Source organism: Salmo salar, chromosome 03 (assembly GCF_965601325.2).
Source record: "Salmo salar chromosome 03, fSalSal1, whole genome shotgun sequence".
Lineage (NCBI taxonomy): Eukaryota > Metazoa > Chordata > Actinopteri > Salmoniformes > Salmonidae > Salmo > Salmo salar.
Window position 1 is genome coordinate 101552785 of NC_138293.1, and position 14291 is coordinate 101567075.

The following is a 14291-nucleotide window of genomic DNA, read 5'->3' on the forward strand; positions in this document are numbered from 1 at the left end:
ACTGGGAGGCAGGTTGGTATTTATTGTCATGAATCTTACCCTGGAGGCAGTTCAGCAAAGTGGTCACCAGCTGGCACAGGCACAAAGTAATAAAATCCGATTTTAATCGTAACCTTAACCTTAATTTAAACTAATCCTGACTTGTCTAGTTAAATTACATTTACATTTTTGTTTTTGAAATTAAGACCATGAAACAAAATAATTGTCCACTGCCGATTTTGACTTTGCAGCTGGTATATCTAGTGGAAATCGAGCAGTTCTGCCTCCAGGTCAAGATTCATGACAAACATCAACCGGTGACTGACAGAGACAATGTAAAATCTATAACCTAACTTTTTTCCCAATTAACATGCTTTTTCTTGTTTCAAGTATGTTTTATTATGAAAAGTACAATATATCCATGTAAACTTGTACAACTATGGAGCGTATGTCCATATATAATTGTATAATTTGTTTTTCAACATAAAAGTAAAAAAATTATCACATAGGGATTTTAACTGTGTTATTGTAAGAGTTTAAATGTTTAAACAGATGATGCATCGAAAACAGTATAAAACAAGTGCAGTATGTTCTGAGAATGTTACTTTAACGTCAACTCATAACGTCACACTACCACTTCACGGGAGTCTGGTGGAAAGACTGCATGTTGTTTTGGGTGGATTGGGTGACGTCTTCATCAACATTTGCAAAATATTCCTGTAATATTTCCACCTCTTGTCAGACGCCAACAGCCTAGTCGGCTGCAGACATTCATAAGGAGTTCAAGTAGTTTATTTGCCATTTGCAGGTATTAAAAGTAATACATACATTGTAATTCCTTGTTGGCGCTCTCTCACATATTTATTTTTTTATTTTTTATTTCACCTTTATTTAAACAGGTAGGCAAGTTGAGAACAAGTTCTCATTTACAATTGCGACCTGGCCAAGATAAAGCAAGCAGTTTGACACATACAACAACACAGAGTTACACATGGAGTAAAACAAACATACAGTCAATAATATAGTAGACAAATAAGTCTATATACAAAGTGAGCAAATGAGGTGAGATAAGGGAGGTAAAGGCAAAAAAGGCCATGGTGGCAAAGTAAATACAATATAGCAAGTAAAACACTGGAATGGTAATGTGCAGTGGAAGAAAGTGCCAAGTAGAAATATAAATAATGGTGTGCAAAGGAGCAAAATAAATAAATAAATACGGTAGGGGAAGCGGTAGTTGTTTGGGCTAAATTATAGATGGGCTATGTACAGGTGCAGTAATCTGTGAGGTGCTCTGACAGCTGGTGCTTAAAGCTAGTGAGGGAGATAAGTGTTTCCAGTTTTAGAGATTTTTGTAGTTCGTTCCAGTCATTGGCAGCAGAGAACTGGAAGGAGAGGCGGCCGAAGGAGGAGTTGGCTTTGGGGGTGACCAGAGATATACCTGCTGGAGCGCGTGCTACAGGTGGGTTCTGCTGTGGTGACCAGCGAGCTGAGATAAGGGGGAACTTTACCGAGCAGGGTCTTGTAGATGACCTGGAGCCAGTGGGTTTGGCAACGAGTATGAAGCGAGGGCCAGCCAACGAGAGCGTACAGGTCGCAGCGGTGGGTAGTATATGGGGCTTTGGTGACAAAACGGATGGTACTGTGATATACTGCATCCAATTTATTGAGTAGGGTATTGGAGGCTATTTTGTAAATGACATCGCCGAAGTCAGGGATCGGTAGGATGGTCAGTTTTACGAGGGTATATTTGGCAGCATGAGTGAAAGATGCTTCGTTGCGAAATAGGAAGCCGATTCTATATTTAACTTTGGATAGGAGATGTTTGATGTGAGTCTGGAAGGAGAGTTTACAGTCTAACCAGACACCTAGGTATTTGTAGTTGTCCACCTATTCTAAGTCAGAACCGTCCAGAGTAGTGATGCTGGACGGGTGGGCAGGTGCAGGCAGCGATCGGTTGAAGAGCATGCATTTAGTTTTACTTGTATTTAGGAGCAGTTGGAGGCCACGGCAGGAGGGTTGTATGGCATTGAAGCTCGTCTGGAGGGTTGTTAACACAGGGTACTATATATATCTATATATATATACATATACACTGCTCAAAAAAATAAAGGGAACGCTTAAACAACACATCCTAGATCTGAATGAAAGAAATAATCTTATTAAATACTTTTTTTCTGTACATAGTTGAATGTGCTGACAACAAAATCACACAAAAATAATCAATGGAAATCCAATTTATCAACCCATGGAGGTCTGGATTTGGAGTCACACTCAAAATTAAAGTGGAAAACACACTACAGGCTTATCCAACTTTGATGTAATGTCCTTAAAACAAGTCAAAATAAGGCTCAGTAGTGTGTGTGGCCTCCACGTGCCTGTATGACCTCCCTACAACGCCTGGGCATGCTCCTGATGAGGTGGCGGATGGTCTCCTGAGGGATCTCCTTCCAGACCTGGACTAAAGCATCCGCCAACTCCTGGACAGTCTGTGGTGCAACGTGGCGTTGGTGGATGGAGCGAGACATGATGTCTCAGATGTGCTCAATTGGATTCAGGTCTGGAGAACGGGCGGGCCAGTCCATAGCATCAATGCCTTCCTCTTGCAGGAACTGGTGACACACTCCAGCCACATGAGGTCTAGCATTGTCTTGCATTAGGAGGAACCCAGGGCCAACCGCACCAGCATATGGTCTCACAAGGGGTCTGAGGATCTCATCTCGGTACCTAATGGCAGTCTGGCGAGCACATGGAGGGCTGTGCGGCCCCCCAAAGAAATGCCACCCCACACCATGACTGACCCACCGCCAAACCGGTCATGCTGGAGGATGTTGCAGGCAGCAGAACATTCTCCATGGCGTCTCCAGACTCTGTCACATCTGTCACGTGCTCAGTGTGAACCTGCTTTCATCTGTGAAGAGCACAGGGCGCCAGTGGCGAATTTGCCAATCTTGGTGTTCTCTGGCAAATGCCAAACGTCCTGCACGGTGTTGGGCTGTAAGCACAACCCCCACCTGTGGACGTCGGGCCCTCATACCACCCTCATGGAGTCTGTTTCTGACAGTTTGAGCAGGCACATGCACATTTGTGGCCTGCTGGAGGTCATTTTGCAGGGCTCTGGCAGTGCTCCTCCTGCTCCTCCTTGTACAAAGGCAGATGTAGCGGTCCTGCTGCTGGGTTGTTGCCCTCCTACAGCCTCCTCCACGTCTCCTGATGTACTGGCCTGTCTCCTGGTAGCGCCTCCATGCTCTGGACACTACGCTGACAGACACAGCAAACCTTGTTGCCACAGCTCGCATTGATGTGCCATCCTGGATAAGCTGCACTACCTGAGCCACTTGTGTGGGTTGTAGACTCCGTCTCATGCTACCACTAGAGTGAAAGCACCGCCAGCATTCAAAAGTGACCAAAACATCAGCCAGGAAGCATAGGAACTGAGAAGTGGTCTGTGGTCTCCACCTGCACAACCACTCCTTTATTGGGGATGTCTTGCTTATTGCCTATAATTTCCACCTGTTGTCTATTCCATTTGCACAACAGCATGTGAAATGTATTGTCAATCAGTGTTGCTTCCTAAGTGCACAGTTTGATTTCACAGAAGTGTGATTGACTTGGAGTTACATTGTGTTGTTTAAGTGTTCCGTTTATTTTTTTGAGCAGTATATATACATATAGGACAGTACATACCAGTGGAGGCTGCTGAGGGGAGGACAGCTCATAATAATGTCTGGAACAGAGTGAATGAAATGGAACACATGGAAACCACGTGTTTGATACCATTCCACTTATTACCCTCCAGCCATTACAAGTCTGTCCTCCTATATTAAGGCCCCACCATCCTTCATTGTAGTTTTTACGTTTTTCAGGTTTTGAAGTAATATCTGTGTTTGTGGGACCACTTGGTGCTGGAATGAGGTGTCTGTTTGTTCCCAATCAGACATGATGGTCCTCATTTGAAGGTCCTGTGTGTGCGTGTGTGTGTCCAGTGTGTGTGTGTTGTAGGTAAAAATGAATGACTATGGTTGATTTTCCAGTATCTAGACTGTTCTCCCAGAAATATTGAGACAGAAAACATAGGTTTAATTAATGGACATGTGTAAGCAGAATAAAGGCTGAGCTCAGGTGAATGGACAGAGCTGGATAAACAAAGAGTTAACCATTGGACACATAAAAACAGAACGTAAGCAGAATCCATGGGAGTGTACAGACTGGGTCATCATGGAGTTAATCACATGTAAAAACAGAATGTAAGCAGAATCCATGGGAGTGTACAGACTGGGTCATCATGGAGTAAATCACATGTAAAAACAGAACGTAAGCAGAATCCATGGGAGTGTACAGACTGGGTCATCATGGAGTAAATCACATGTAAAAACAGAACGTAAGCAGAATCCATGGGAGTGTACAGACTGGGTCATAATGGAGTTACTCACTAGACATATAAAAACAGAATGTAAGCAGAATCCATGGGAGTGTACAGACTGGGTCATCATGGAGTTAATCACATGTAAAAACAGAACGTAAGCAGAATCCATGGGAGTGTACAGACTGGGTCATCATGGAGTAAATCACATGTAAAAACAGAACGTAAGCAGAATCCATGGGAGTGTACAGACTGGGTCATCATGGAGTAAATCACATGTAAAAACAGAACGTAAGCAGAATCCATGGGAGTGTACAGACTGGGTCATAATGGAGTTACTCACTAGACATATAAAAACAGAATGTAAGCAGAATCCATGGGAGTGTACAGACTGGGTCAACATGGAGTTAATCACATGTAAAAACAGAATGTAAGCAGAAAATGTGTACCTTAGTTAATTAATATAGGCACCAAAAGCCATGTATCTTTAATAAGAACATGTGTTTGTACTAATCAAGTATTATTAGAAAAGCACTTAAATTAGGAAAGTATATAAATGTATTATTTTTGTATTAACACTATGGCGCCGCCACCATTATAATCTAAACCTGAGCAGATGTGGACGTTAACAAGCAAGAATTGGAACAGGAAGATAATGGTGGCGAGAGGCCAAGGGGTGTTACTCCTCTACATAGAGGGGAGGGACCATGTGTGTTATCTGAGGGTATATAAAGCCTGAGGTCTGTGACAAGAGAGTTTGGTTCTTCCGTGGAATTGCTCGGCTTGTGTTACTTTTTGTAATAATAATAATAATTTTTTAGTATTTACAAAATCAGATATCTGAGAAATATTTTATTCAATATTTCCACAACAGTATCCACGATGTGTGTGTGTCCAGTATGTGTGTGTGTGTGTGTGTCCAGTGTGTTTGTCCAGTGTGTTTGGGTGTGTGTGTCCAGTGTGTGTGTGTCCAGGATGTTTGTGTGTGTGTGTGTCCAGTGTGTGTGTGTGTGTGTGTGTGTGTTCATGTGTGAGTGTGTGTCCAGTGTGTAGGTGTGTGTGTGTCCTGTGTGTGTGTGTCCAGGATGTTTGTGTGTGTCTGTGTGTTCAGTGTGTGTGTGTGTGTCCCCAGAGTGTATGTGTGTGTGTGTGTGTGTGTTTCCAGTGTGTGTGTGTGTGTGTCCAGTGTGTGTGTCCAGTGTGTGTGTGTGTCTAGTGTGTGTGTGTCCAGTGTGTGTGTGTCCAGTGTGTGTGTTTGTGTCCACTGTGTGTGTGTGTCTGTATCAGTGTGTGTGTATCAGTGTGTTTGTGTATCAGTGTGTGTGTGTCCAGTGTGTGTGTGTGTCCAATGTGTGTATGTCTAGGATGTGTGTGTTTCAGTGTGTGTGTGTTTCAGTGTGTGTGTGTTTCAGTGTGTGTGTATCTGTGTGTGTGTGTGTCGAGTGTGTGTATCAGTGTGTGTGTGTATCAGTGTGTGTATCAGTGTGTGTATCAGTGTCTGTGTATCAGTGTGTGTATCAGTGTGTGTGTGTGTGTGTGTGTGTCGAGTGTGTGTATCAGTGTGTGTATCAGTGTGTGTATCAGTGTGTGTGTATCAGTGTGTGTATCAGTGTGTGTATCAGTGTGTGTGTATCAGTGTGTGTGTATCAGTGTGTGTGTATCAGTGTGTGTGTGTGTGTGTGTGTGTGTGTGTGTGTGTGTGTGTGTGTCGAGTGTGTGTATCAGTGTGTGTATCAGTGTGTGTGTATCAGTGTGTGTGTATCAGTGTGTGTGTGTCAGTGTCTGTGTATCTGTGTCTGTGTATCTGTGTCTGTGTACCTGTGTCTATCAGTGTGTGTGTGTATCAGTGTGTGTGTATCAGGGTGTCCAGTGTGAGTGTGTCCAGGTTTTGTCTAGTTTGAGTGTGTCCAGTGCGAGTGTGTGTCCAGAGTGTGTGTCCAGTGTGTGTGTGTCCAGTGTATGTGTGTCCAGTGTGTGTTTGTCCAGTGTGTGTGTGTGTGTGTCTCGTGTGTGTGTGTCCATCATGTGTGTTTGTGTCCAGTGTTTGTGTGTGTCCAGTGTGTGTATGTGTGTGTGTGTGCGTGTTCAGTGTGTGTGAGTGTGTGTGTGTGTGTGTCCAGTGTGTGTGTGTGTGTGTCCAGTGTGTGTGTGTGTGTGTGTCCAGTGTGTGTGTGTGTGTGTCCAGTGTGTGTGTGTGTGTGTGTCCAGTGTGTGTGTGTGTGTGTGTCCAGTGTGTGTGTGTGTGTGTCCAGTGTGTGTGTGTGTGTGTCCAGTGTGTGTGTGTGTGTGTGTCCAGTGTGTGTGTGTGTGTGTGTCCAGTGTGTGTGTGTGTCCCCGATGTGTGTGAGTCCAGTGTTTGTATCAGGTTATTATTTACAGGGACACTGAGGAGTCTTCATCATCAACCATAAACCCTGGATAGAGGGGCTCAGTGAATGTGGAGGTGAATGTGTTCAGGTGGGTCAGTGTGTCAGAGGAGGCTCTATAGAAGGACAGAGTGCCGGCTGACCAGTCCAGATACACTCCTACTCTGTGGGGACTGGAGGATGGGACGTCTATGATTGTGAGATTATTATTGTGACAGGCAGTGTAACTGTTGTCAGAGCAGCGCAGACTCCAGGACTTGTCATTGTATCCAATCAGACAGTCAAGACCCCCTCCTCTCCTGTTGATTCCTTTATATGTCACTCCTATAACAGCCTTTCTTCCACTCCACTCTACCTCCCAGTAACAGCGCCCAGTCAGACCCTCTCTACACAGCACCTGTCCACAGTCCTCAAATCTCTCTGGGTGATCAGGATACGGCTGCTTCTCTCTCCTCCATGTCACCTTTCTGTTCTCCTCAGACAGAGAGAGGAGTCTGTTTACTGTGTTTGGGTCCAGTGTTAGATCACAGACATCTGATGGATGAAACCAGACACAATATTAGAAATCATCACCATTCACATCAGAATGTTAACTCACTTTTCACTAATTCATTTAAGGAGAAGTTAAGGTAACTTGAGACTTGTTGAATGATCATATGTTATACTGTATGGTAATATAAAACACACCTATTCCCATTAATTACACACACACACACACACACACACACACACACACACACACACACACACACACACACACACACACACACACACACACACACACACACACACACACACACACACACACACACACACACACACACACACACACACACACACACACACACATTGTCAAAGTAACTCTATAAACTTTGGTGTCCCTGATTTCTGCTTCTGTAGAACTACAGCTGATAGTTAATATGACCAAGTAAGTAATGATGGTGGTCCTTGACTTGAATTAAGACTTATTCTTAGTCATATTCTTCACAGCAGTCAACACTCACATTTTCTAAGCCCAGGTTTCATTGTGTACTCTCCACCATGTTCCACACTGTAGCAGTAAGCAGAAGAACAGACAGTCATTGAGGGATGCACCTGAACTCACACACACACACACACACACACACGCACACACACGCACGCACACGCACACACACACACACGTAGTATTTAACTTCAAACAAATGTTTGTCTGTGTGTGTGTGTGTGTATATATCCAGTGTGTGTGTATGTGTGTGTCCTGTGTGTGTGTTTGTGTGTACAGCGTGTGTGTGTCCTTTTTGTGCGTGTGTGTGTGTGTCCTGTGTGTCTGTGTGTCCAGTATGAGTGTGTGTCCAGTGAGTGTATGTCATTAAGAGATTGTCACTGGATCCACACACACACTGGACCCACACACACACTGGACTCATACACACACACACACACACACACACACACACACACACACACACACACACACACACACACACACACACACACACACACACACACACACACACACACACACACACACACACACACACATACACACAGTCAGCATATAACTTTGTCCAAGTGGTGGTAAGAATGATTGTCTTAACAAGCCTGATAAGTCAAACATGTCTGATATGAACATTGACATAAACCCTCTACATACTTGAGTTTCTCCAGTCTGCAGTGTGGATCCTCCAGTCCAGCAGAGAGCAGTCTGACTCCTGAGTCTCCTGGGTGATTGTAGCTCAGGTCCAGCTCTCTTAGGTGTGAGGGGTTTGACCTCAGAGCTGAGACCAGAGAAGCACAGCCTTCCTCTGTGACTAGACAGCCTGACAGCCTGCAAAGTCAAATCATATTAAAACCACACTGCTATGGTGAAAATAGAGGCAGTATGTTTTTGTCAACATTTTCAGATACATCAGTGTCCTGAAATCTACCACATCTATTCAAAAATGAATGTATCATTATTAGAAACTACAAATTATCAAAGTATTGGTTGTAGATAGAAAAATGTACGTATGTATCTAGTCCCCCTATTTGAAGAAATCATAAGTATTCTGACCAAATTACTTAATGTAATATGTTTGTAGAATCACAAGCTTGATGTAATCACTGCAGGCATTGAATATTGGACCAAACACTAAACTTTTGACTAAATGTATTTGTCCAAATAATTAAGACTTTCATTTCTAAACAGTAAAATATATGTATGAAAACACCTTTCAATAAAAGGTGACATTCTGTTCTGTCACCTAATATGAAACATTCTATCTCAAATCCAAAATCCTGTAGCATAGCACCAAATGTAAAACTGTAAGCTTCACTGTCCAAACACACATTGTGTGGACTATGTGGGCATGTTAAATACATGTGGATCTGTTGAACAGTTATCACTTGTTGACCAACTACAGGAATACTGACCTCAGAGTCTCCAGTTTACAGTGGGGATTCCCCAGTCCATCAGAGAGCAGTTTCACTCCTGAATCCTTCAGGTCATTGTTACTCAGATCCAGCTCTCTCAGGTGTGAGGGGTTTGACCTCAGAGCTGAGACCAGAGAAGCACAGCCTTCCTCTGTGACTCCACAGCCTGACAGCCTGACATAGAGATCATCATGACTTCACAAACACACTGTTAATTTAACGAGTAGTGTAGAAGGACAATAGCAGATGCATTTGGTTTATTCTCTCAAACAACATATAGATTCATCTTCCGTCTCATAGAATTGTATGTCATAATTTATACTAATGTGAACATCAATGCATTGATTCAATATGTTTTTCAATTTATTAATATATACATATTACAATACATATTTTTCTCAACTTAAAATTTCTTCCTGATGATTAGTTCTTATGTCATTTTATGTACTCACAGAACAGCTCTGGAGGCTTTGACCACTGGCAGCAGCCTCAGAAGACCTTCCTCTGATCTGGAGTATTTCTTCAGGTCAAACACATCCAGCTCCTTTTCTGAAGTCAGCAACACAAAGACCAGAGCTGACCACTGTGCAGGTGACAGGTTGGCTCTAGAGAGACTTCCTGATCTCAGGTAGCTTTGGATCTCCTCCATTAGAGAATGGTCATTCAATTCATTCAGACAGTGGAACAGATTGATGCACTTCTCTGGAGAGGGATTCTCCCTGATCTTCTTCTTGATGTACTTGACTGTCTCTTCATGGCTCTGTGAGCTGCTTCTTGACTTTGTCAGTAGACTTTGTAAGTGCTTCTGATTGGACTCCAGTGAGAGGCCCAGAAGGAAGCGGAGGAAAAGGTCCAGGTTTCCAGTCTCACTTTGTAATGCTTTATCCACAGCACTCTTGTAGACAGTAACTTCAGGCTCATCTTTTGTTTGCAGTTTGTCAATTAGATTCTCATTGTTGTTGATGAATGAGAGGAACACATATACAGCAGCCAGAAACTCCTGAATGCTCAGATGCACGAAGCAGTACACCTTGTCCTGGTACAGAACACATTCCTCTTTAAAGAGCTCTGTGCACAATCCTGAGTACACTGAGGCTTCATTGACATCAATACCAGCCTCTTTCAGGTCTTCTTCATAGAAAATCAGATTGCCATTCACAAGCTGTTGAAAAGCCAGTTTTCCCAGAGACAGAATGCTCTCTTTATTCCAGTGTGGACCTGTCTCTTCCTTCCCAAGATACTTTTCATTTTTCTGTTTGGTATGAAACTCCACAAGGTGTGTGTACATCTCAGTCAGAGTCTTGGGTATCTCTTCTTTCTTATGTTTCAGCATGGGTTCAAGGACTGTTGCAGAAATCCAACAAAAGACTGGAATGTGGCACATGATGTGGAGGCTCCTTGATGTCTTTATGTGTGAGATGATTCTGCTAGCCATGTCCTCATCACTGAATCTCTTCCTGAAGTACTCCTCCTTCTGTGGGTCATTGAACCCTCGTACCTCTGTCACCTGGTCAACACACCCTGAAGGGATCTTATTGGCTGCTGCAGGTCGGGTGGTTATCCAGAGGAGAGCAGAGGGAAGCATATTTCCCTTGATGAGATTTGTCAGCAGAACATCCACTGAGGTTGACTCTGTGATGTCACAACAGATCTTGTTCTTCTGGAAGTCTAGGGGCAGTCGGCACTCATCCAGACCATCAAAGATGAACAGAACTTTGTACTTGTTGTAGATGGAGATTCCTGATTGTTTGGTTTCCATTGAGAAGTGATTGAGAAGTTCAATGAAAGTGTGTTTGTCCCCTTTCATCAAATTCAGCTCCCGAAAAGGGAATGAAAATACAAATTGGACATCCTGATTTGCTTTTCCTTCAGCCCAGTCCAGAATGAACTTCTGCACAGAGACTGTTTTTCCAATGCCAGCGACTCCCTTTGTCAGCACAGTTCTGATAAGTTTGTCTTGTCCAGTTAAGGGTTTGAAGATGTCGTTACATTTGATTTGAGTCTCTGGTCTTGCTTGTTTCCTGGTTGTTGTCTCAATCTGTCTCAGCTCATGTTCATTATTGACCTCTCCTTTTCCACCCTCTGTGATGTAGAGCTCTGTGTAGATCTTATTGAGAAGTGTTGGGTTTCCTTGTTTAGCGATCCCCTCAAATACACATTGAAACTTCTTCTTTAGATTAGATTTGAGTTCACGTTGACAAATCACAGCAGGATCACCTGAATCTAGAAAAAACACAGAGGATTTTAATATTACGTCTGTATTAATGCCTACAGTATTGGAGGACTGTTATCAAGTTTAAATTATAATAATTTATTCTCTTAACCTGTTATGGATAGGGGGCAGTATTTTCACGGCCGGGTGAAAAAAAGTGCCCGTTTTAATCTTGTCACTATTCTTGCCCAGAAACTAGAATATGCATATAATTAGTAGATTTGGATAGAAAACACTCAAACGTTTCTAAAACTGTTTGAATGGTGTCCGTGAGTATAACAGAACTCATATGGCAGTCAAAACCCTGAGACAAATCCTAACAGGAAGTGGAAATCTGATGTGTGGAATCACTTTCAAGCCTTTGCCTATGAAACACACAGGGACTGGTTACTCATTTAGCTAGATGTCAACAGTCTTTACAAAGTGGTTTGAGTCTTCTCCGGTAAAAACTGACCGAACGAGAAGGCTGGAAACTTGCCCACAAGCGGATGGCCATTACTACTATGATGCGCATGCATGTGGGGACTGCTTTGTTCTGAAACGTTTTATAAGACAATGCAATCGTCCGCTTTGAATATTATTGAAGTTCTGATTGAAAAAGGACCTAAAGATTTATGCTATACAACGTTTGACATGTTTAAACGAACGTAAATAGATTTTTTTTGTACTTTTAGTGGAAAGATGTTCCGCGCGCTTCGTAAATTTGGAGTAGCCTACAGAACGCGGAAACAACAAGGAGCTATTTCGACATAAATTATGAACGTTATCGAACAAAACAACATTTGTTGTGGACCTGGGATTCCTGGAAGTGCCTTCTGATGAAGATTATCAAAGGTAAGTGAATATTTCTAATACTATTTATGATTGTAGATGGTTCCAAGATGGCGCTGGTCTGTATCGCCTAGCGTATTTTTCTGAGCACAGTACTCAGATTTTTGCGAAGTGTGATTTACCAGTAAAGTTATTTTGAAATCTGGCAATGCGGTTGCATTCACGAGATGTTAATCTATAATTCTTTGATTGACAATATTATATTTTACCAATTTTTTCGAATAGTAATTTTGTCAATTGTAGCGCTGATTCACCGGCGTTATTGGAGGTAAAATATTATCTGAACATCACGCGCCAATGTAAAATGCTGTTTTTATATATAAATATGAACTTTATCGAACAAAAAAATGCATGTATTGTGTAACATGATGTCCTAAGTGTGTCATCTCATGAAGATTGTCAAAGGTTAGTGCTTCATTTAGCTGTGTTTTGGGTTTTTGTGATGCATGGTAGTTGCTTAGAAAATGGGTATGTGGTTCTTTTTGTCGATGTACTCTCCTAACATAATCTAATGTTTTGCTTTCGCTGTAAAGCCTTTATGAAGTCGGACAATGTGGTTAGATTAACGAGAGTCTTATCTTTCAAATGGTGTAAAATAGTCAAATGTTTGAGAAATTGAAGATATAGCCTTTTTAAGGTTATTTGTATTTCGCGCCATGCGACGCCATTGAATGTTGCTGATATTTGCGAGGCGTTCCGCTAGCGGAACATTTATCCATAACAGGTTTAACTTGCAGTGTAAATGTGTACATTTTCTCATAATGCGTTACAGACTGGTGTGACTGATTATATTATTATTGCTATTATTGATGGTATTATTAATGTTGTCTCTCTCTCTTTCTCTCCCTCTCTCTCTAAATTAATCAACACAACACATCCCTGCTGCTACTTGATGAGGTCACTAGGTGTGGTGTTAAGGCTGCTACAATATCACTGAGTTACACAGGTAGTTTAGCTGTACTTTAGCTACAGCTTTTAAATGTTATAAAACAGCTTTCAAGATGAGGCAGACAGCTCTTACTTTTCTCCAGTGTGTCAGCAAGCTTCTTCTGGTTCATTTTCCTCAGGATGTGCAGTGTGATCTTCAGAGCCCCCTCTCTGGCACTGCTTTCCTGCTTCTCATCTTCAGTGTCCACCACTTCCTTATCCTGTTTCTGACACTCAAGGCCTTGTGGGAGTTCTGTACTAAGAATCCTCTTGAACATCTTCAGCTCATTCTTCAGAAATGTCATAATATTCTCTTCAAGCAACTGAAATAAATCAAGTAAATACGTTAAGCAAGAGAATAAATGCTTTCTCATTAACACGTTAATGAATGATTGACAGATCAACTTTACTTGAGGAAAACAAAAACAAATGTCCATAACAGGACCACATACACTGAATATGGAGGCCAGGTCTGTTTGATGACTCTGGGAAGACTGACCACTGAGAATCTCTGACTCTGATCTCTCCTGGTGGTTTCTGTTGTCAAAACATGAGATTACATCTCCTCATCCAGGGAGTACACACACAAACAAACACACACACACACAGGAAGGGAATGTTGTGTTCGTTTTAATATTGTTTTAGGACTATGAAAATGGACACAAGGATTAGCCTATGGATTATGAAAACAACAAAAAGAAATGAGAAAGTGGGAGAGGAGAAATTACTAGAGACAGTGTTGTTTAACTCACTGACCATGACCCATGAGTTCTTCTTACCTTTGTTCAGTAGAAAAGTCTCCCTCTCTAAAGTGTATAGGAGTACCCATAGACCAGTCACTCTTCATGGACACACAGCTGGGAACAGGGGAGGCTGGTCTCTCCTGCTTGATTGGGCTTCAATACAACAGAGACAAACATTACATCTCTCATCTACTCTGAGCTCAGATGGGGAAACATAAGAAGAGTTTCATTCCAAAACGCTATATATCCATTTTCATAAATGTTCGTAAATTAGCTTTTATTTCTTAAAGAAATTTTGAAAGATATATTTTTTTTTTCACTATCTAATCATTACATGGCGTTGTTCAATGACAGATATGTATTTAGTTTATAATCTATAACTTGATGGTTTTATTTTAGAGAGACAAAGGCTTTGTTTTTGCAAAATGCTATATATCTGCCTTACTCTCACATAAATAAGTAGTACTGCTAGGTTTTAC

The 14291-nt window shown here is 42.1% G+C and overlaps 1 protein-coding gene and 1 long non-coding RNA gene across 2 annotated transcripts in view; both read right to left on the bottom strand.

Annotated features, from left to right (window-relative positions):
* Positions 1-350: 350 nt before the first annotated feature.
* LOC145877446 (uncharacterized) overlaps positions 351-14291 on the bottom strand; it is a 60754-nt gene continuing 46813 nt past the window's right edge. Inside the window, exon 4 of the long non-coding RNA XR_014391758.1 lies at positions 351-7239. This is a non-coding gene — a long non-coding RNA (uncharacterized LOC145877446). The remainder of the gene's footprint in view (positions 7240-14291) is intronic.
* Positions 9322-13679, bottom strand: LOC123735912 (NLR family CARD domain-containing protein 3-like). Its single transcript, XM_082972961.1, has 2 exons — positions 13164-13679; positions 9322-11322 (listed from the first exon to the last, which is right to left on the bottom strand). Exons 1-2 carry the CDS (start codon positions 13504-13506, stop codon positions 9548-9550), a joined length of 2118 nt encoding a protein of 705 aa, XP_082829087.1. The 5' UTR covers positions 13507-13679; the 3' UTR covers positions 9322-9547.

What these genes read in the sequence shown, in the direction of transcription:
- LOC123735912 (XM_082972961.1), bottom strand. Translation starts at nt 13,506, where the DNA reads ATGGACATTTGTTTTTGTTTTCCTCAAGTAAAGTTGATCTGTCAATCA. An exon ending in TGCTGACACACTGGAGAAAA is followed by an intron (nt 11,323 to 13,163) that starts GTAAGAGCTGTC and finishes TGTTTTTTCTAG; the next exon opens with ATTCAGGTGATCCTGCTGTG.